This window comes from Heptranchias perlo, chromosome 3 (genome assembly GCF_035084215.1).
Source record: "Heptranchias perlo isolate sHepPer1 chromosome 3, sHepPer1.hap1, whole genome shotgun sequence".
Lineage (NCBI taxonomy): Eukaryota > Metazoa > Chordata > Chondrichthyes > Hexanchiformes > Hexanchidae > Heptranchias > Heptranchias perlo.
The window spans coordinates 2,523,808-2,547,604 of record NC_090327.1 but is presented as its reverse complement, the minus strand read 5'-3'; the positions used below and the strand labels follow the sequence as shown (position 1 = coordinate 2,547,604).

At 49.3% G+C, this 23,797-nt stretch overlaps 1 protein-coding gene and 1 long non-coding RNA gene across 2 annotated transcripts in view; one reads left to right on the top strand and one right to left on the bottom strand.

Annotated features, from left to right (window-relative positions):
• LOC137309469 (uncharacterized) overlaps positions 1 to 23,797 on the top strand; it is a 38,701-nt gene that overhangs the window by 1,149 nt on the left and 13,755 nt on the right. The window lies entirely within an intron of this gene.
• On the bottom strand, positions 7,108 to 22,078 carry LOC137309457 (leucine-rich repeat-containing protein 15-like). Its single transcript, XM_067977662.1, has 2 exons — positions 20,839 to 22,078; positions 7,108 to 12,518 (listed from the first exon to the last, which is right to left on the bottom strand). Exon 1 carries the CDS (start codon positions 22,076 to 22,078, stop codon positions 20,846 to 20,848), a length of 1,233 nt encoding a protein of 410 aa, XP_067833763.1. The 3' UTR covers positions 7,108 to 12,518; positions 20,839 to 20,845.

Sequence of the window (23,797 nt, the reverse complement as noted above, 5' to 3'; positions counted from 1 at the left end):
GTGTGTGACTTGGATGGGAACGTGCAGGTGGTGTTGTTCCCATGTGCCTGCTGCTCTTGTCCTTCTAGGTAGTAGAGGTCGCTGGTTTGGGAGGTGCTGTCGAAGAAGCCTTGGCGAGTTGCTGCAGTGCATCCTGTGGATGGTACACACTGCAGCCACGGTGCGCCGGTGGTGAAGGGAGTGAATGTTTAGGGTGGTGGATGGGGTGCCAATCAAGCGGGCTGCTTTATCTTGGATGGTGTCAACCTTCTTGAGTGTTGTTGCAGCTGCACTCATCCAGGCAAGTGGAGAGTCTTCCATCACACTCGTGACTTGTGCCTTGCAGATGGTGGAAAGGCTTTGGGGAGTCAGGAGGTGAGTCACTCGCTGCAGAATACCCAGCCTCTGACCTGCTCTTGTAGCCACAGTATTTATATGGCTGGTCCAGTTAAGTTTCTGGTCAATGGTGACCCCCAGGATGTTGATGGTGGGGGATTCGGCGATGGTAATGTTGTTGAATGTCAAGGGGAGGTGGTTAGACTCTCTCTTGTTGGAGATGGTCATTGCCTGGCACTTGCCTGGTGCAAATGCTACTTGCCACTTATCAGCCCAAGCCTGGATGTTTTCCAGGTCTTGCTGCATGAGGGCACGGACTGCTTCATTATCTGAGGGGTTGCGAATGGAACTGAACACTGTGCAATCATCAGCGAACATCCCCATTTCTGACCTTATGATGGAGGGAAGGTCATTGATGAAGCAGCTGAAGATGGTTGGGCCTCGGACACTGCCCTGAGGAACTCCTGCAGCAATGTCCTGGGGCTGAGATGATTGGCCTCCCAACAACCACTACCATCTTCCTTTGTGCTCGGTATGACTCCAGCCACTGGAGAGTTTTTCCCCTGATTCCCATTGACTTCAACCTGAGGGTCAAGCTGTGGGTGAATTTGTTGCTTGCCTCTTCCCTTCCTCCTGCGGGCACCATTTGGTGATTGAGGAACATAAGTGGTGCATTAGAGGCTAGAGGAGAAAGTTCAGAGACTGAAAGCTGTTCCCGAGGATTCCTTGTTGGGTCAGAGTGTCGACCGATGGGATCGATTCTGCTCTCTGTTCTCAGGCTGCCCTCTGCAGGTTAAACCTCAGGATGTGCTGGGTCACAGAGGAGTCAGATTCCATCTGGCACCTGAAACACCCACTCCCTCCTCCCCCAGCGCACCGTGGCTGCAGTGTGCACCATCCACAGGATGCACTGCAGCAACTCGCCAAGGCTTCTTCGACAGCACCTCCCAAACCTGCGACCTCTACCACCTAGAAGGACAAGAGCAGCAGGCACATGGGAAAAACACCACTTGCACGTTCCCCTCCAAGTTACACACCACCCGACTTGGAAATATATCGCCATTCCTTCATCGTCACTGGGTCAAAATCCTCAAAATCCCGACATTGAACTCCAGAGACTTGAGACTCATAATCCAGGTTGCCTCTCCCCAGTGCAGTACCGAGGGAGCGCTGCACTGTCGGAGGGTCAGTACGGAAGGAGCACTGCACTGTCGGAGGGTCAGTACTGAGGGAGCGCTGCACTGTCGGAGGGTCAGTACTGAGGGAGCGCTGCACTGTCGGAGGGGCAGTACTGAGGGAGCGCTGCACTGTCGGAGGGGCAGTACTGAGGGAGCGCCGCACTGTCGGTGGTGCAGTCCTGAGGGAGCACTGCAGTGTCAGAGGGTCAGTACTGAGGGAGCGCAGCACTGTCGGAGGGGCAGTACCGAGGGAGCGTTGCACTGTCGGAGGGTCAGTACTGAGGGAGAGTTGCACTGTCGGAGGGTCAGTACTGAGGGAACGCTGCACTGTTGGAATGGCAGTACCGAGGGAACGCTGCACTGTCGAAGGGGCAGTACTGAGGGAGCGTTGCACTGTCGGAGAGTCAGTACCGAGGGAACGCTGCACTGTCGAAGGGGCAGTACTGAGGGAGCGTTGCACTGTCGGAGAGTCAGTACTGAGGGAGCGTTGCACTGTCGGAGGGTCAGTACTGAGGGAGCACTGCAGTGTCGGAGGGTCAGTAACAAGGGAGCGCAGCACTGTCGGAGGGGCAGTACCGAGGGAGCGTTGCACTGTTGGAGGGTCAGTACTGAGGGAGAGTTGCACTGTCGGAGGGTCAGTACTGAGGGAACGCTGCACTGTTGGAATGGCAGTACCGAGGGAACGCTGCACTGTCGGAGGGGCGGTACTGAGGGAGCGCTACACTGTCGGAGGGTCAGTACTGTGGGAGCGCTACACTGTCGGAGAGTCAGTACTGAGGGAGCGTTGCACTGTCGGAGGGTCAGTACTGAGGGAACGCTGCACTGTTGGAATGGCAGTACCCATTGACTTCAACCTGAGGGTCAGTACTGAGGGAGCGCTGCACTGTCGGAGGGGCAGTACTGAGGGAGCGTTGCACTGTCGGAGGGTCAGTACTGAGGGAGCGTTGCACTGTCGGAGGGTCAGTACCGAGGGAACGCTACACTGTCGAAGGGGCAGTACTGAGGGAGCGCTGCACTGTCGGAGGGTCAGTACTGAGGCAGCGCTGCACTGTCGGAGGGGCAGTACTGAGGGAGCGCTACACTGTCGGAGGGTCAGTACTGAGGGAGCGTTGCACTGTCGGAGAGTCAGTACTGAGGGAGCATTGCGCTGTCGGAGGGTCAGTACTGAGGGAGCGTTGCACTGTCGGAGGGTCAGTACCGAGGGAACGCTGCACTGTCGAAGGGGCAGTACTGAGGGAGCGCTGCACTGTCGGTTGGATCAGTACTGAGGGAGGGCTGCACTGTCGGAGGGTCAGTACTGAGGGAACGCGGCACTGTCGGAGGGTCAGTACTGCGGGAGCGCCCAATCATAAGTGGTGCATTAGAGGCTGGAGGAGAAAGTTCAGAGACTGAAAGCTGTTCCCGAGGATTCCTTGTTGGGTCAGAGTGTCGACCGATGGGATCGATTCTGCTCTCTGTTCTCAGGCTGCCCTCTGCAGGTTAAACCTCAGGATGTGCTGGGTCACAGAGGAGTCAGATTCCATCTGGCACCTGAAACACCCACTCCCTCCTCCCCCAGCGCACCGTGGCTGCAGTGTGCACCATCCACAGGATGCACTGCAGCAACTCGCCAAGGCTTCTTCGACAGCACCTCCCAAACCCGCGACCTCTACCACCTAGAAGGACAAGAGCAGCAGGCACATGGGAAAAACACCACTTGCACGTTCCCCTCCAAGTTACACACCACCCGACTTGGAAATATATCGCCGTTCCTTCATTGTCGCTGGGTCAAAATCCTCAAAATCCCGACATTGAGCTCCAGAGACTTGAGACTCATAATCCAGGTTGCCTCTCCCCAGTGCAGTACCAAGGGAGCGCTGCACTGTCGGACGGTCAGTACGGAAGGAGCACTGCACTGTCGGAGGGTCAGTACTGAGGGAGCGCTGCACTGTCGGAGGGGCAGTACTGAGGGAGCGCTGTACTGTCGGATGGGCAGTGCTGAGGGAGCGCTGCACTGTCGGAGGGGCAGTACTGAGGGACCGCTGCACTGTCGGAGGGGCAGTACTGAGGGAGCGTCGCACTGTCGGTGGTGCAGTCCTGAGGGAGCACTGCAGTGTCGGAGGGTCAGTAACAAGGGAGCGCAGCACTGTCGGAGGGGCAGTACCGAGGGAGCGTTGCACTGTCGGAGGGTCAGTACTGAGGGAGAGTTGCACTGTCGGAGGGTCAGTACTGAGGGAACGCTGCACTGTTGGAATGGCAGTACCGAGGGAACGCTGCACTGTTGGAATGGCAGTACCGAGGGAACGCTGCACTGTCGGAGGGTCAGTACTGAGGGAGCGTTGCACTGTCGGAGGGTCAGTACTGAGGGAACGCTGCACTGTTGGAATGGCAGTACCGAGGGAACGCTGCACTGTCGAAGGGGCAGTACTGAGGGAGCGTTGCACTGTCGGAGAGTCAGTACCGAGGGAACGCTGCACTGTCGAAGGGGCAGTACTGAGGGAGCGTTGCACTGTCGGAGAGTCAGTACTGAGGGAGCGTTGCACTGTCGGAGGGTCAGTACTGCCAACCCGCCACCCGGCTAATACCGGGGCCTTGGCGTCTGACATGAGCTTCCCTTTTCTGCTTTTTCTTACCATGTATGCTCCTTGTCATCCAGGGGGCTCTAGATTTGGCAGTCCCATCCTTTTTCTTTGTGGGAACATGTTTACTCTGAACCCCTTGAATCTCCCCCTTGAATGCCTCCCACTGCTCTGACACTGATTTACCTTCAAGTTGCTGTTTCCAGTCCACTTTTGCTAAATCGCTTCTCAGCTTAGTAAAATTGGCCTTTCCCCAATTGAGAACTTTAACTCCTGTTCTATCCCTATCCTTTTCCATAACTATGCTAAATCGAACTGAATTATGATCACTATCACCAGAATGCTCTCCCACTGATACTCCTTCCACCTGCCCAGCTTCATTCCCTAAAACTAAATCCAGAACTGCCACCTCTCTTGTTGGGCTTGCTTCGTTCTGGCTAAAAAAGTTCTTCTGAATGTAATTTAAGAATTCTGCACCCTCTATACCTTTTGCACTGATTGTTTCCCAGTTAATATTCGGGTAGTTGAAATCCCCTACTATTACTGCCCTATTGTTTTTGCACTTCTCAGAAATTTGCCTACATATTTGCTCTTCTATCTCCCTCTGACTGTTTGGGAGTCTATCGCACACTCCTAGCAGTGTGACTGCCCCTTTTTGGTTCTTTAGCTCAACCCATATGGCCACATTGGATGCTCCTTCGAACATATCATCCCTCCTCACAGCCGGAGCTGTTTCTTTAACCAGTTGCTGTTCCATTGCTCAGCCGGCAGGTGGTGATGTTTGACCATGGCGAGCTCCTTCGATGTCCCTGTAGGACATGAGCTTAACTGCAAGGAACCTGCTTCTGGCCAAACACAAATGGTGCTCGAATCTCCGGTCTAAGTGAACCTGATTAACTACGAACAACTCCATGTGCAAACTCAGACAGATCGAGGGAAAAGGCACGTGGTAGAGGAGAGGAAAATTGCGTGCAAGTGAAATTTCAAGGGAAAGGGCAATTAAAGGGGAGTGTCAGAATGGGGGACAATTAATCAGCAGGTTTTTGGAGAGCCTTAAAAGGCACCTCAACCCACCAGCAGCTGGAGGGACAGGGGTTAAGGGAAAGGAGAATAAATCTCAGGATTATCTCCCAGGGTCAATTGTCACCCTAATGAAGGAGCTGGATTGATAAATATTGAGGAGGTGCATTGAAGGTTAAACTTCGAGCAGCTGTCCAGTGAAGTTGGCGGTATCAGTCTTCATTGTTCCTTTCTCTCAATTACTATTTGACATCTCTTTCTCCTCTCTGAAGTGCCTTGGGGCATTTACGATGTGAACGGTGCTTTATAAACACACGTTATCTTGTGCAAATTCTTTAACTAAACCTGGGAAGGTGTCAAAAAACGTCATTCTCAATTCTTATTGAAAATGGAAGTTCTTCAATCTTCTGGGTACGGAAGGGTTAACACTGTGCTGATTGGTTGTAACCTTAACATCTGTGATTGAAAGAAAACCCAATTGTTTTTTGGCAAGTTATGTGGTGAATAGTATCGATACATTTAAAGAGAAGCACATGAGGGAGAAAGGAATAGAAAGATATGCTGATCGGGTGAGATGAAGTCGGGAGGGAGGAGGCTCGTGTGGAGCATAATCGCCAGCATAGACCAGTTGGGCCGAATGGGAGATCTGACGCTGGCCAGGCGTTCCGTTCTCTCTCTCTCTTTCGACGTCGTCTCTACGTCCCTGACGTGGGTTCTTCCACTTCCGCGATGGTTGGTCTCCGGAGTCTTCGCTGGCTCCATGCCCGAGATTCTTCATTGTTATTCTGAATCTTATCTCTTCAAGCGGTGCTCTCTCTCTCTCCCATTGGTTTCAGCTTGCTCGCCTAGTCCGTGTCTTCTCCTCATTGGCTCTGTCCCAAGGACTTAGGTAGCATTACCTCATTACTCCTTTTCTAAATAAGGATTTGTGTCTTATCACATCTCCTTTGTCTTTCATGAAACTTAGCTAATTCATGAACTCAGCTTACTTCAGTTCGAAAGTTGCTTTTGCCTGTGTGTCAGCAGTTCGGAATAAACTCAGTCGTTTCTGCAGCCCCCGGCCAACAATCACATGACGTCCTGCCTCCAACTGCCTCACTCGGTCAAACAGCCTTTTCTCCCCCATCTCCAATATTTTTATAACTAATAGTGTTCAAAGAAAATGGAAAAAAAGACAGTTTTATTTCCCGGGTTGTTCACAACAATGTCCAGGAGATTAATCTTTAATTCCTGGAGACTCCAGGACAATCCTGGAGGGTTTGGAAACCCTCTACACAACGCTGCCTCTTAATACGTGGTTGGGTAAAGATGCCAATCTTGTCTTGTTCCCCCCACTCAATTCTTCACCCCCAACTCCTTCCCACTAGTGTTTTATTTGTACCAATTCACTGCCTTTTTGTTTAATTGGACTCTGGAGTTTTTCCTTGATGCAGCCTGGGACTCTGAAAGTGCCACTGGTTCTTTGGCCAAATTCAGGTTTTACTGACCTGGGATTTTGGGATTTAATTCCTGGAACTTTGGGGATCACATTTCAGAATTTCATCCACTTATAATTCCATCCACTGTAACATTCAAAAGGGAATTGGATAAATACATGAAATGGAAAAATATGCAGGGCTATGGAGAGAAGGACTAAATGGATAGCTCTTTCAAAGAGCCGGCACAGGCACGATGGGCCAAATGGCCTCCTTCTGTGCTGTCTGATTCGATGACTTGTCGCAGAGTCATCGCCCTCTGGAACAAACGTATGCAACATGTGCTCAGACAGCACCACTATAAGGTTGGAGGGCAGCGTGCGAGGTTATACTGTCTACTGGATGGGGCGAGCTTGATAAGCCTGATAGTCTATATTTGCCCTTTTTGTATGATTGGGGATTGTCTCTGGGCCCTCCCTTGTGTGTGGCTCAGAGAGTTCACCTAGTCAGTAGCTGAGCCCAGGGACAATCCGCATTCTCCAATCCCCCATCGGAGAACTCAGCTCTTCCCCTTTCTGTTTCTTGCTTTGACCAGTCCACAAATCACAAAACACACAGTAATTTGTTAATTTTCCATCCGTGTTTATTTCCAGATGTTAAACTTCTCACATTTAAGTTGTTGACATAACATGGGTCTTAAAACATAGAAAAAATGACAAGACAGGAACAGACCCACTGGTCCAATCCAGCCTGTCCCACACAACTGTGCATCACAAGATATTCATTCCCCCACCCCCACCCCAGACCATGTGATCTCCCGGGAGAGGCAAAAAACAGGTTAAAAACACAGGCCAATTTGGGAAAAATAAATCTGGGAAATTCCTCTCCGATCCCCCTTAGTCGATGGAAACTAGTCTGGGCGATCACTCTGGCCCTGATAAGGACATGTATTACACACAATTGGTTTCCCACTTCTACTTTGCTGACACCATCTGAACACAGTTGCCTCGGAGCCTGGTCTCCAACGATCTCCAGTCCAGCTCTGTCCCAGCAGTCACTCCCCGAACACTCAACGATGATTTAAATCCGGTCGGTGCCTTGTCCAGAGTTCCCACTTCTGTCTCGTAACAGCTTGAACCAAAACTGTCCCATTCTTTGGTTTAAAGTGCCAACTGTAACACCCTTTAATTGACTGGGATCCGATCCCATTCCTTTAATTGACTGGGATCCGATCCCATTCCTTTAATTGACTGGGATCCGATCCCATTCCTTTAATTGACTGGGATCCGATCCCATTCCTTTAATTGACTGGGATCCGATCCCATTCCTTTAATTGACTGGGATCCGATCCCATTCCTTTAATTATCTGGGATCCGATCCCATTCCTTTAATTGACTGGGATCCGATCCCATTCCTTTAATTGACTGGGATCCGATCCCATTCCTTTAATTATCTGGGATCCGATCCCATTCCTTTTGGCCGGGCTGTACTCAGTGGATTGGAATTCAGTTACTGGGCCAGCAGTGATTGGATGAAACATTAGCTCCTGAACATTGATGGGCCGAATGGGGGGGAATGTGGACCTAATTATCGGGAAGCATCGGCACAATTTGTTGGGGAAAATCTCATAAGGCATGACCTCCATTTTAAGGCATTTTTAGATGTCCTAACTTTGGAGAACGTGCCCACATGTTTCCCCTCCCTCCCCGGCTCCCGTGCAGTGTTCACTTTTAGCACACTCCAGAACTCAGTTTGCTGACACCCAAAGGCAACCCAGAACGAGGAAAAGACACAAACCAAACACTCCCCACAAGACCCAAGAGACAACCAGGTGGGTGGAAAATGCCATGTTAATTGAAGAATGAAGAGGACCTTACAAGGGAGCAGCTTACCAAGGGTCAGCTTACAAGGGAGCTGATGGTCATTCAGGCATTCTTCACACACTGCTGGGGACTAACCAAGTAGCACTGAGGACAAGGAGGATGGAGGTACTTGTAGGGGAACGGAGACTTAAGTGACCAGGACAGACATGATAAAGTGAGTATTACCCATGAATGCCACGCTGCTGGTATACCCTAATCTGATAGGCATTCCATCTCAACAGCCAGGCCATCAATCAGCAGCTGGCCGGATCCAGATCCAGATCCTGACACTTCAGCTCACTGTTTGGATCGAGCGCCCATGAATCACACTCACTTTGACTGATTTGTCCTGGGAGCCGGATTCTGTTCCCTTGCAGGGTCCACCCTTCTCACCCTGAGTACCAGTTGGACAGTGTCCAGCAGTGTGTGGAGGATGTCGGAATGAAGCATAAAGATTCCCTCAAAATTAGTGACGTCTTTAATCTTCAAATGACTTGGCGTTCTCCCGTGGGCAGATTGGCAGCATTCAATACCGGGGTTCTGAGAAGCACGGTTTGTGAGGTCAGTAAAGGGTTAACCAGAACCACCATCTGCTGCAATTTTCTGCAGCATCCTGGAGATCAGGCAACCCTGAGCAACAGAATCTAGAAACAAAAGAACGAAAGACTGTCCCAGCCTCCACCTTGACTGTCTGAGGTCCTCGAGCAGATTGGTGATTGTCCGGTGATCCGAGCAAGTCGATCGATCTGGTCACCCCCCCCAAGTCCTGAAGATATTCTGGACTACCTCAGTGTGGATCATCCACTCGTCAGGGTGGACTACAGAGCAGCTGAGTGTGCCGACTGTAGTGTTGTCCACGCCGGCCAAATGTGGCACCAAGAGTGTCACCCCGTCGTTCAAGCACCAATGGGAAGCAACGTGTCATCTTGACAGAAGGACCCAGGAGGGAGTCCCACCCTGTTTGTAGACAAACCGGACGACTGTCATATTGTCTGTCTGGAGACACAGTGACTTACCCCGCACCGAGTCTGAAAGTGGATAATGTCCTAATGTTCACACCTCGAGCCTGTTCAAATGCCAAGTGAACTTATGCATGTCCACTGGCCTAGAAGCCCATTCATCCTGAATGTGACCTCCACCCATATATCAGAGCATTAGCTGAAGAGCCTGATGGCTGTAGCACCAACCCCTGGAGAACACTGTGCTCCCAGGACCACCAGCTCTAGTTCAGATGCTGTGATAACGGAGACCTGTGGAAGCATTACTGGCGGAGCAAGGCTCAACTGGAGAAATATCCCCAACAGTTGGTCCTTCTGGATGACTATCACTCACTCACTCTCAGTGTGGATGGTAGAAGATCATGATGTCACCTGCCAGTATGCCCACTAGTAGATAGTTCCTCTGATGGTCAAACCAAACCACATTGTGAAAAACATGGAGGCTCAAGCTGCTAACGCCGAGGATACTCACTACTCCTGGTCTCCTGGACCCAAGTGTCCAGAGTGATCCACTTCCACATGGAAGGTCTGGAAATGGCCCACCATCCAGATCTGTGGTGGGCCATCAAGGCAGGATCACTGCTTGGGGATGTGGAGCTGGACAGGGTCTCGAAGGTGACTTGTCGCGAGCTCCCTGCGTTCCAGGTCCTAATCTGGAATGACGGGCTGGCCTGGTACAAAGGACATTGCAGTCCGGGTAAAGCCTTGAAAAGGCTGGTGGCGGTGAGTGGATTGGTGGTGGTGAGTGGAAGGGGCTTGTAGATGGGGGTGTGGGCTAAGCTACAAAATAAGACAATGAGTGCCAATCCGGGAATGCCTGAAGGTTCTGCTGGAGATGCTTGTAGCCCTGCAGCAGCTCCTCCACTTGCTCGCCACAGAAGCCCTCAGCATCAAACGACAGCTGCAGTAGTTGCTGCTGCAGTTCCTGAAGGAACCCCAAGGTGTGCAGACAAGCTAATTGGCGATACACGATCCACTGGACGATGGACGCTGCCCCTACATCGAGGGCACCCACACGGCCTGCTGCTGCAGTGGATGCTCTCTGAAGGTGGTCCTCACTCTGTGGCAGGGATTGCTCCCTCAACTCACCTGCGAGACATTTGCCTGCTGGCGAGTAAAGCCGGCCCCAGTGGATTTGGTGGCAGGGAATATGGGATATGCGCCAAACCCTGCAGGAAGGTCCACCAGACCCACATGTCCCACCATTTGGATTGTGGTGGGTGAAACAGGACCAGTTTCCAGGGCAGTGACCTTCCTTCTGATATTTTCACGACTGCAGTTCACCAGCTGGATCAGTGAACTGCAAGGTGTGAAGCAGGGTGGCGGAGGCACTATGGACACTGTCCACCTTGGCCATAACCAACAGAAGGACAGGGACTTCCGGAACCGACACTTTCAGACTCTGGGTCACCCTTGTGTTGAATACATGAAGAAGCCTCAGTGACCGGAGGTCGTGGTCTGACTCAGGCTCCCAGCTGGGCTTCCGAAGGTGGGAAGCCTCCGGGCAGCTTCCTCGGGCTGAACCGACAGGGAAGGTTGATAGTTAGCCCCTGGGAACAGGGATGAGGGCGGCTGTATCAGCAACGGGCTCGTGAATACAAGCGCCGATCGAGATAAACCCTCGAGACATGAGCCCCTGCCACTCGGGGGAGGTGCCACTGAGGCCCACGTAACCTCCCTGGGAGAGAGAGCCCTTGGAACCTGGATGCCCCTCAGGAATTGGAGGGAGCGGCTGAAGGTGGCTTCACAGTGGTGGGGGGGGGGGATACACAGATCTATAAAAAGTGAACGGAGACCTGTGACTGCCCTCACCAAAGTGGAACTCACCCGCAGCATAGGTGACCCTGAGCGGGGTCGAGTCCTCCGAGGGTGGTGCCCCCAAATGAGCTGGCGCCAACTGGAGACCAATGTCCCGGGGCTGGGTTGGTGTCACCAGAGGGCACGACGGATGCCTCTGGTGAAGGACTCACCAACAGTAGCTGGCAGCGCTTGGGGGAACCAGCCTGATTCTAGCACCAGTCGGCACGGACACCTCAGAGCCAGCTGGTGCCAGAGGAGGACTCTTCCTCTTTATCCCGGGAGGCCTCGGTACAAGTTGGTACCGGGGCTTCACTCGATGGTGTGGACTGGGATAGCAGGGACTGGTTGGCAAGTGGCCTTAACCAGCCCGTCTCACTCTACACCATCGAGGCAACAACCGGAGCATTTCCCCCCTCAAGACTTTCCTGTTCAGTCCCAAGGTGGAGCTCCGGCCGACATCGGTCGGAGATGACTGTATGGACTGGGCCCTCTCCAGTGCCGGTGCAGTTAACCCCGAGCGGTGCCGAACTGAGCCTGGAGTTGGAGCAGGGTTGGTGCTTGATGCCGATGCAGGGACAAGATGGCTGGACGTGGAGGTCCAGCCCAGGGGAGTGGGGAGGAGGGGAGCAAATTAACAATACAAATAGATGTCAGAATAAGTCAAGGCGGAGCTGGTAGGGATAACAGGCCCGGTGACCTTAGTTTCCAAACTACAGACCCACAGACTTCTCACTCTTAGTGATCAGTGTAAATTGTTGGCTAACCCTTCAATGACTCCTCAGATGGGCCTGTAGATGAGGCACAACCAATCGAGGAAGGGACCAAGTTTCTCTCCGGGCACTTTCTTTGCTGGAATCATCGGAATCAATGAACCAGCTCCTAAGTTTCAGTTTTAGTTTCTTACTCTGACATCTATTTGTCCTGTTAATCCGGGGAGGTGAACAAAGTAGACCTGGTGGGTCGTCCCTTAGATTTTGCTAAAACTGCAAGTCTGGGATGGGAAAGAAATGGGACAGAAGGGAGAGAGTGGGTTTAACACCATCTCCAGTCATTGGCTGCGTGTTCAGATGGGTCTTTGGGGGGTTGATTGTTGGCCGTCAATTAAAAAACAAATTAAAAGATGTAGAGTTGGCACTGAGAAATGGACAGGACACAGAGGGACGGCGTGAGGAGAATTCCAGTTGCACTGCTCCCTCCTTTGTGGGATCTCTGTTGGCATTGATTTAATACTAGATGTACTCTCTCTAGGGATGTGCTCTCTCTAGTATTAGATCCACTTGTCTTTGTGGTTTTCTTACTCACAACTTTAGCCTGTGGGTGGTTTGATAAAAACGTCCATTTCATCTCACTCATCCCAACACCAACCGTGTACCTGTGGCAGAAGAAGAAATTACACATAAATATCACTGGATTGCAACAAGGACAACGACAGGCATTGTATAGCTCCCCACGTATAGTAAACCATTTAACCTGGAAATGCTTAATGCAGATGTTGGGGGCAAAACTTATCGACTTGTTTCTTTTCTTGTGACGTTACTGGCCACAGATTCTGATGCCACCTGAGTATTAAAGGCAGAAGATTCCACCGGTTCTGGAGTTGGACAATTGACACCTTCTTCAGAATCAGAGAGAAGGTCCAGAATGGCTGCCATGCCTTCAGGTGAACCAGGATCACTGGCACAAGAGGAGCTTGACCCAGGAGGGCCTTGGCAAGGACCCAGGGATTGGGAGGTCCAGACCACACCAGTAACCCCTGGGTCAAGGCTTTCTCCCCGACTCCTTCAGGAACAGTGTTTCTGTTAAAAACAGCTACTATCTCCTCCCCCCGCCCCCTGAATACAGTATTTTCTGTGTTTCAAATATTGCCGACAGCTCAAAACAATGCAAGGAATTGGTACAGTGCCTCCCTCTGTTTTAATGGTCGCTGAGCTGAGCTGTCCCACAGACTATCCCGGGGTCCCGCAGACTATCCCGGGGTCCCACAGACTATCCTGGGGTCCCACAGACTATCCCGGGGTCCCACAGACTATCCCGGGGTCCAGGACATGCTGATCAGAATATCCATCATCTCCTGACCTGGTTCCAGTTTCCAGGATTTCAGCCTTTCTATCTGCACGGTCACTACAGTGGATTTTACAGATACTCAGTTTGACTTTAGCTGGAACTACAGGTCGAAACAAACCTTCTACAGCAACAACCTTCCGACTCTCAGCTGGCGAGCGATATTTCCATTGATCCCTTCACAAACCTGTTCTGATCTTCTACCCGACCGTATTCACTCCTCGATAGATCAGCCAGTTAGTCCCAGTCAGTGCAGCTCCCTTTCCTTCACTTAAACTGCTTGTCCAGCCTTCTGCCTCAAATTGACCCAGTTCACAAACCTCTTGTGATGTCTGATCTCACTGTGATGCGCAGTGTGAGGGTGAGGCTTGCTCTGTGACCTCACGGTGTGACCCGTCCAGTTAAAGGGATCTTACCCGGATTAAAATGTTTGGCAAAAACCTTTGGGTCTCATTTGGGTTCCAATGATTTGATTTGCTGGAGTGCAGTAACAGGTTTCCATGTGGTCACGGCCCAGAGAACAGGGTGCGCGGGCGATGGGCAGCGATGGGATAGTTTCCCTTCTACCAATGATGTTTAATAGTTGTACATATTTACATCAACAGAAGGAGGCCATTCAGCCCCTCAAGCCCATTCCGCCATTCAATTGGACGATGGCTGAGGAACATGGGAACAGGAGGAGGCCATTTGGCCCCTCCTCACACTTCTCTAACACAACCTCATTGCTGTTTGTGGGACTTTGAAGTCTGCAAATTGGCTCCTGTGTTTTGGTTCCTTTATTTCTTTCCTTCCTTCCCCTGATCTATCCATATCTTCACTCCTGCAAGGCTGGGTATTCTGTGGGAAGTCATTCACCTCCTGACTCCCCAAAGCCATTCCACCATCTACAAGGCACAAGTCAGGAGTGTGATGGAATACTCTCCACTGGATGAGTGCAGATCCAACAACACTCAAGAAGCTCGACACCATCCAGGACAAAGCAGCCCGCTTGATTGGCACCCCATCCACCACCCTAAACATTCACTCCCTTCACCACCGGCGCACCGTGGCTGCAGTGTGTACCATCCACAGGATGCACTGCAGCACCTCCCAAACCCGCGACCTCTACCACCTAGTAGGACAAGGGCAGCAGGCACATGGGAACAACACCACCTGCACGTTCCCCTCCAAGTCACACACCGTCCCGACTTGGAAATATATCGCCATTCCTTCATCGTCACTGGGTCAAAATCCTGGAACTCCCTACCTAACAGCACTGTGGGAGAACCTTCACCACACGGACTGCAGCGGTTCAAGAAGGCGGCTCACCACCACCTTCTCAAGGGCAATTAGGGATGGGCAATAAATGCCGGCCTCGCCAGCGATGCCCACATCCCATGAATGAATAAAAAGTATTTTTTTAACGAGCCCAAGGGGCCCAGGCCTGGGTGTATCCGCTGCACAACACGCTGAACCATCCATCGCCTTATCAGGATGGACAGCATCAAGCACTTTCAGGCCTCACCCTTCTTTGCCAAGACCGCCTACTGTTCCAGGGTCATTCTGGAGAGCAATGATAACCCTCAGCTTCTTCACTGCACCATCGATCATTCCCATAAAATCATCCCTGCATTGATTCCTGGAGGCTTTTTCCGTGTGGTTTGGGTGTTATTAAGGTCTCAGCTGTGGTTCGATGGGTCGCTCTCTCGCCTCTGAGTCAGAAGATTGGAGGTTCATAGTCCCACTCCAGGGATTTCAGCACAAAATCCAGGCTGGTACTCCAGTGCAGTACTGAGGGAGTGCTGCACAGTCAGAGGTGCCGTCTTTCAGGTGAGATGTTAAAACCACAGTCCTGTCTGTGCTCTCAGGTGGATGTAAAATATCCCAGAGCACTATTTCGAACAAGAGCAGGGGAATTTCCATGGTGTCCTAGGCCACCATTTATCTGGTCCTGACCTTCTCGCTCTGCAGACTGTCCCAGCTTGATGGGGGTTAGACTGGACAGTGAGGAAGAATATTGGCTCGGAAAATCACGATGTGGAATCTGTATGGGTGGAGCTAAGAAACACCAAGGGGCAGAAAACATTGGTGGGGGGTTGTCTATAGGCCCCCAAACAGAAGTGGAGATGTAGGGGAGGGCATTAAACAGGAAATCTGAGATGCATGCAAGAAGGGTACAACCTGAATCATGGGTGACTTTAATCTACATATAGATTGGTCAAACCAAATTAGCAATAATACTGTGGGGGAGGAATTCCTGGAGTGTGCATGTGATAGTTTTCCAGACCAATACGTTGAGGAGCCAACTAGATGGAGAGTGAAGTAGTTGAATCCGAAACTAGGGTCCTGAATCTAAATAAAGGAAATTATGAAGGTATGAGGTGTGAGTTGGCTAGGATAGATTGGGAAACTTTACTAAAAGGGATGACGGTGGATAGGCAATGGTTAATATTTAAAGAATGTGTGCAGGAATTACAACAATTATTCATTCCTGTCTGGCGCAAAAATAAAACAGGAAAGGTGGCTCAACCATGGCTTACAAAAAAAATTAGGGATAGTATTAGATCCAAAGAGGAGGCATATAAAATTGCCAGAAAAAGCAGCAAGCCTGAGGATTGGGAGCAGTTGAGAATTCAGCAAAGGAGGACAAAGAGATTGATTAAGAAGGAAAAAATAAAGTATGAGAGTAAACTAGCAGGGAACATAAAAACTGACTGTAAAAGCTTCTATAAATATGTCAAGAGAAAAAGATTAGTGAAGACAAATGTAGGTCCCTTACAGTCAGAAATGGGGAAAATTATAATGGGGAACAAAGAAATGGCAGAACAATTAAACACATAATTTGGTTCTGTCTTCACAAAGGAGGACACAAATAACCTGCCAGAAATGTTAGGGAACCATGGGTCTAGTGAGAGGGAGGAACTGAAGGAAACCAGTATTAGTAAAAAATAGTGCTGGGGAAATTAATGGGGCTAAAGGCTGACAAATCCCCAGGGCCTGATAATCTACATTCCAGAGTACGAAAGGAAGTGACCCTGGAAATAGTGGATGCATTGGTGATCATCTTCCAAAATTCTATAGAATCTGGAACAGTTCCTACAGATTGGAGGGTGGCAAATGTAACCTCACTATTTAAAAAAGGAGGGAGAGAAAAAAACAGGGAATCACAGACCAGTTAGCCGAACGTCAGTAGTGGGGAAAATGCTAGAGTCGATTATAAAAGATGTGATAACAGAACACTTGGAAGGCATTAATGGGATTGGACAAAGTCAGCATGGGTTTATGAAAGGGAAATCATGCTTAACAAATCAACTGGAGTTTTTTGAGGATGTAACTAGTAGAATAGATAGGGGAGAACCAGTGAATGTGGTGTATTTGGATTTTCAGAAGGCTTTTGATAAGGTCCCACACAAGAGGTTAGTGTGCAAAATTAAAGCACATGGGATTGGGGGGAATATACTGGCATGGATTGAGAATTGGTTGACAGACAGGAAACAGAGAGTAGGAATAAACAGGTCTTTTTCCGGGTGGCAGGCAGTGATTAGTGGGGTACCGCAGGGATCAGTGCTTGGGCCCCAGCTATTCACAATATATATCAATGATTTGGATGAGGGAACTAAATGTAACATTTCCAAGTTTGCAGACGACACAAAGCTGGGGTGGAATGTGAGCTGTGAGGAGGATGCAAAGAGGCTCCAATGTGATTTAGACAAGTTGGGTGAGTGGGCAAGAACATGGCAGATGCAGTATAACGTGGATAAATGTGAGGTTATCCACTTTAGTTGTAAAAACAGAAAGGCAGATTATTATCTGAATGGTGATAGATTGGGAAATAATAGTGTTCACAGCATTAAATGTTTATTAAGCATACAATAATAATAATTAACAATAATTAAACAGAAACACCAAAGCAGCAATTACAGCAAAACCTTGCGAGTTTTAGCCAAGAAATTCAAAATCCGTTACAGTCCCGAGCTCGGTGTACTGGGATGATCAGAATTCTGAAGTATTTGTCCTAACACCCACTTTTTATACCTTTTTTCCATCCATTCTACATGACAAACCACAGATTTCTGTATTCCAATTCGCCTCCTCCCTTGTCCCTTATCAATAACTTCAGTTTTAACAAGCTCTTTTTCCATTGACCGGTACAGCTCCCCGACTTGGTTACACTCCTCAACTTTCTCAGGCAGGTCTTTATCTTCAAGTAGGGCTCAAGACTACAAAGGAAGCTTTTCTGCCTGTTCTGTTCTCACGGACTTTCCCCTCGGAAGAACTTGTAATCAGTTAATTACAGATCTCTGCTGGGTGCACGAGGATATCTTTTAATCATGTTTATTATCTAAACTGACCATTGCTTCAAGGCCAGTGCACCTATATTAAACATACACAGATATAATCTTATGATTACACTTTCTTTCTTCTAAATGAGACTTATGAGACTCACTGAACAGGCGAAAGTTAAAAGTTAATATTACTACAATATGAAGATTGAGCCTCTCCTTATATTGTGGGACTTTGTTCGGTTGTCCACTTAAACAGCGATAAAAACACTCGATGACCATGTGACAGAAGCAGGGCTCCGTCACACCCCAACCACAAACTCTTTGTTCTGGGGTTTCTTAGAATCAGCAATGTATAGACTGGAGTTGGGGAGCTATATTCTTAAAGAGAGAAAGAATTTGCATTTCTATAGTGCCTTTCACAACGGCAGGACGTCCCAATGCGCTTTACAGCCTGTACTTTTGAAGTAGAATCATAGAATCATACAGCACAAGAGGTGGCCATTCAGCCCATCGTGCCTGTGCCGGCTCTTTGAAAGAGCTATCCAATTCGTCCCACTCCCCTGCTCTTTTCTTGTCGCCCTGCAAATTTTTCCTTTTCAAGTATTTATCCAATTCCCTTTTGAAAGTTACTATTGAATCTGCTTCCACCACCCTTTCAGGCAGCGAATTCCAGATCATAACAACTCGCTGCGTAAAAAAAATAATCTCCTCATCTCCCCTCTGCTCCTTTTGCCAAGGACCTTAAATCTGTGCCCTCTGGTTATCAACCCTCCTGCCAGTGGAAACAGTTTCTCTTTATTTACTCTATCAAAACCCTTCATAAATCTTAAATCGTGGCTTCGAGTCTGTTGCAAATGCGGCTGTTCGGACCAGGAAGGATTTGACGGTAGCCATCTTGCCGATGGCAATTCTGGCCTCTTATGCACCCCCGATTTCCATGGCCCCACCTTTCCCCACTGTGCCTTCAGCTGCCTCGGCCCTCAGTATTGGAATTCCCTTCCTAAACCACTCCACCTCTCTACCTCTCTCTCCTCCTTTAAGAAGCTCCTTAAAACCTACCTCTTTGACCAAGCGTTTGGTCACCTGTCCTAGTATCTCCTTATGTGGCTCGGTGTCAAATTTTGCCTGATAATCGCCCCTGTGAAGCACCTTGGGATGTTTTACTACGTTAAAGGCGCTATATAAATACAAGTTGATAAATGGGGCCTACTGGAACATCTGGAAGTGGACCAGGTGCGGTCCAAGAGCCAGCTGCTGCTGCCTCACATGGAGTTACCAGGGCTCTGGTCTCCCAGCACCGTGTCGGTGGGACAGTACTCCCGAGCCACGCACATCAGTAGCTCCAAGCCACAGGCCAGCTGCCCAGAGCAGGGAGCCACTTCACTCTGACTTCACTCACCTCAGTCTGGCATCCAGAGTCCGCCGCTTCCTGGCCCCATGGTCCGCAGGGAACAGTTAAGACGGAGCGGGAAATCTGCTGGCCGAAAGGGGAATGCTCGGTGCCTGGAAGGAGTAGGGTGTTTATTGTTTACTGAGTCTGTCTCCTCTTTCGCATAAAATCTCGGCCAACTCTCCCAGTGCAGTACTGAGGGAGCGCTGCACTGTCGGAGGGTCAGTACTGAGGGAGCGCTGCACTGTCGGAGGGTCAGTACTGAGGGAGCGCTGCACTGTCGGAGGGTCAGTACTGAGGGAGCGCTGCACTGTCAGAGGGGCAGTACTGAGGGAGCACTGCACTGTCGGAGGGGCAGTACTGAGGGAGCGCTGCACTGTCGGAGGGTCAGTACTGAGGGAGCGCTGCACTGTCAGAGGGGCAGTACTGAGGGAGCACTGCATTGTCGGAGGGGCAGTACTGAGGGAGCGCTGCACTGTCAGAGGGGCAGTACTGAGGGAGCACTGCGTTGTCGGAGGGGCAGTACTGAGGGAGCGCTGCACTGTCAGAGGGGCAGTACTGAGGGAGCACTGCGTTGTCGGAGGGGCAGTACTGAGGGAGCACTGCGTTGTCGGAGGGGCAGTACTGAGGGAGCACTGCGTTGTCGGAGGGGCAGTACTGAGGGAGCGCTGCACTGTCAGAGGGGCAGTACTGAGGGAGCACTGCGTTGTCGGAGGGGCAGTACTGAGGGAGCACTGCGTTGTCGGAGGGGCAGTACTGAGGGAGCGCTGCACTGTCAGAGGGGCAGTACTGAGGGAGCACTGCGTTGTCGGAGGGGCAGTACTGAGGGAGCGCTGCACTGTCGGAGGGTCAGTACTGAGGGAGCGCTGCACTGTCGGAGGGTCAGTACTGAGGGAGCGCTGCATTGTCGGAGGGTCAGTACTGAGGGAGCGCCGCACTGTCGGAGGGGCAGTACTGAGGGAGCACCGCACTGTCGGAGGGGCATTACTGAGGGAGCGCTGCACTTTTGGTGGGGCAGCACTGAGGGAGCACTGCACGGTCGGAGGGTCAGTACTGAGGGAGCGCTGCACTGTCGGAGGGTCAGTACTGAAGCAGCGCTGTGTAATACACTGGATAGCCAGGTGGTGAGGGATAGAATACTACAGCCTGGTCTTCAGTTGTTTCCAAGCCTTTCTTCACATAGAACCATTACCCTCGCTAAGCTCTCATATAAATGGAGACAAGAGAGTCCCCAATTGATACCACCTGAATACAATTAACACGAATTGATATGAATCACATGGATACAATTAACACACTGCACTGTCGGAGGGTCAGTACTGAGGGAGTGCTGCACTGTTGGAGGTGCCGTCTTTTGGATGAGACGTTGAACCGAGGCCCCATCTGCCCTCTCAGGTGGACGTAAAAGATCCCATGGCCACTATTTTGAAGAAGAGCGGGGGAGTTGTCCCCGGTGTCCTGGGCCAATATTTATCCCTCAACCAATATCAGGAAAAACAGATTTATCACATTTGTCATTTATCACATTGCTGTTTGTGGGATCTTGCTGTGCGCAAATTGGCTGCCGTGTTTCCTACATTCCAACAGTGACTACACTTCAAAAGTACGTAATTGGCTGTAAAGCGCTTTGGGACATCCTGAGGTGGTGAAAGGCGCTATAGAAATGCAATTCTTTTCTTTCTTTTCTTTCATGGGAGTGAAAGGGAAGCACAGGGAAAATGGGCCTACATAACATTGATGGACGGTCACTTACCATGCAATATTTGCAGAGTCTATGTTGCCTGTCTTTGGGTAATTTGAGAAAAACGGGGGGAGGGGGGGATGGAAATACCGAAACTTTAAACTGAAAACAATGGCGTCTATGAAAATAATGCAATGTGTTTTCAGATAGCCAAGTCCTGTTGCTTCCAGTTAATTGTAATTCCTCTGATACCTTTTCTAAAACATGACTGAAAGGAAAATTCTTTCAAACTGACCAGTTTGTTAGCAATGCTTCTTTCGGCAGTCAATGTTTGTGGATTGCACTGGCGCTGACTCCACCTCGGTCAAACAGATCGGGTTGTTCTTTAAGAGGACAGTTGCAATGTTTCGAAACACTCCAGTGTCCCATTGCCTTATGAGGTTGTCGGTGACTTGCAGGCATTTCAGCATTACAAGGTTGTCAGCAAATCCTCTTGGAAATCCAACGAGTCTGTTAAAGGAGAGGGTCAGCTCCTCTAACTGTGGGAGTCCTTCAAATACAGGAAGGCTGCTGAGGTTATTGCTGTCCAAATGCAGGTAGGCCAGTTTTGGATTATATCTGAATATATCAACTACCAATTGGCCAATGAAGTTATCAGAAAGGTTCAACATTTGCAACTCTCCCAGACTGGAGAGAAAATTGTCGGGTAGATGAGTTAATGAATTGTTCGACAAATCAAGTTTTGATAGTCTTGTCAAGTTATCAAAGAGCTGTGGTGAGAAACTAGCAATGCTGTTTCTAGAGATGGTCAGATACTGTACGTTACGCTGATGGGCAAATAAAGTTGCTGTGAGGTTTTTGAGTCTGTTGTGGTCAAGGCGCAAATCTGTCAGCTTGTGCTGGTTCCTGAAGAACTGGGGAGGCAAGGAGCTCATCTCGTTGTTCGACAAGTCAAGAACTTCAAGGAGAAATAATCGGTCAAAAATTGTTGCTGGGAGCTCTTTCAGTTGGTTATCGTTGAGGAATAGAGTGTCTAGCTGAGGCGAATGTTTGAACGTTTCTTCCAGCAGTGTGAGCTCATTGTTAGACAGGTCCAAATAGGTCAGTTTGGCAAGTGGCCTCAAGCTTCCCCCGTGAAGAATTTTCAAATTGCTGTTGGCCAGGTTTAACCAGGTGAGATTTGGAAGGTTTCCAAATAGATCCGCCTGGAGTTCCAACAGGTGGTTTCCAGACAGATCCAACGCCCGGAGTTTTAGCAGGAGTTCAAAGGTGTAGTTTTGGAGGAGGAGGTGATTACTCGATAAACCAAAATAGCTTAGGTTTTGTAAATTTTTGAAGGCATTTGGAGGGATTCTGATCAGAGAGTTTTCATCCAGGAATAATGTTTCCGTGTCAGGGTCGAGGTCACGTGGGACGCTCTGCAGAGCAATGCTGCGACAGTCGACAATTTTTGAATTGCAAAAACATTTCTCTGGGCACGCAGACGTGAGCTGTGTGACGAGGAGAAAGATCAGGAGTTGTCTGATTGTTACCATGGTTGCCTAAAACAGAGATAAGAGGTTGCTTATTACATACACTGTAGACAGCTTTCAAAGAGCAGTGTTTACGTGAAAAATGTTTTTTGTTTACAACCATATTTGATGACATAATTACTACATTGTTGCATGTGAAAATATTGTTGAAAATAACCTTCTGATTCTCTTCCCCTTCAAACAAACACAAAAAGAAAGAACCTGCATTTATATAGCACCTTTCACAACCTCAGGACGTCCCAAAGCGCTTCATGGCCAATGAAGTACTCTTGAAGTGTAGTCACTCTTGGAATGTAGGAAACGCTGCAGCCAATTTGCGCACAGCAAGATCCCACAAACAGCGATGAGGTCAATGACCAGATAATCTGTTTTAGGTGTTGGTTGAGGGATAGGTTTTAGCCAGGACACCGGGGAGAACTCCCCTGCTCTTCTTCGAAATAGTGGCCGTGGGATCTTTTACGTCCACCTGAGAGGGGCAGACGGGGCTTCAGATTAACGTCTCATCCAAAAGACGGCACCTCAGACAGTGCAGCGCTCCCTCAGCACTGACACTGGGAGCGTCAGCCTAGATTTTATGCTCAAGTTTCTGGAGCGGGAGTTGAACCCACGACTTCAGAGGCAAGAGTGAGACCCACTGAGCCACAGCTGACGTTAACAAGGGCACTGCCTTTAAAGCTACGACTGACACTTTGTGCTACAATAGTTCCAAATAATATCAAATATTTCACATTCACTGACCACACATTTGATATGTGCACCAAATTGATGTAATAAAGTGCTGCTAAGGTTTTAACAAGTTACACTGGATTTTTTTTAAATTTGTGAAGTATGCACTAAAGGGATGATTCCACAAATCAGGAAACAACACCCTGGGGAGCGCAGGTCAGAAAATTGGGGCTATGATGTTTTAGCCCTGTTTCCAGCACACGGCTTCTCCAATGTGTAACCCCCCTTTATTTGTGAATTTAGGCATTTTCTATAGTGCAGTGGGTGCCAAAAATAACACACCGTGTACACACTATGTAGACACTATGTACACACCATGTACACACTATGTACACACCATGTACCAAACTCATGAAAATTGCATTTTGTCAAAGCAGAGTAATCTCATCGGTCCCTAACACAATCAGAAAGCTTGCTCCATTTGATTTTGCAGGTAAAATTGGCAGAAAATAACCCAAACTCATATTAGAAATGGTAAAGAGAAAGATACAAAAAAAAACAGGGTTTTAATCAATGTGAGTTTTTTAATTTTATTATTACATTTGAGAATTTGTTGAAATTATCAGTCGGGTAGTTACTGGTAACTGGTGAACCCGGTTAACATACAGAACTTAGTTACTGGTGGAAGAATATATCCCCTAATGTACCGTACACTCAGCATTGCATGTTTATCCAAAAGGTAAAAATTAGCAACCAAGCACATCTGAATACATAAGTATAAAAATAAACTTTTTTATAATCCTTATTTATCCCATGTAAAATTATCAAATCTCTCTGTTTCCACATGTCACAATGAACAAATTATGTTACAACAACAACAACCTGCATTTATATAGCGCCTTTAACGGAGTAAAACGTCCCAAGGCGCTTCACAGGATCGATTATCAAACAAAATTTGACACTGAGCCACATAAGGAGATATTAGGACAGGTGACCAAAAGCTTGATCAAAGAGGTAGGTTTTAAGGAGCGTCTCAAAGGAGGAGAGAGAGGTAGA

Excerpts from the sequence above, each read along its gene's own strand:
- LOC137309457 (XM_067977662.1), bottom strand. The coding sequence starts at position 22,078 with ATGGTAACAATCAGACAACTCCTGATCTTTCTCCTCGTCACACAGCTC.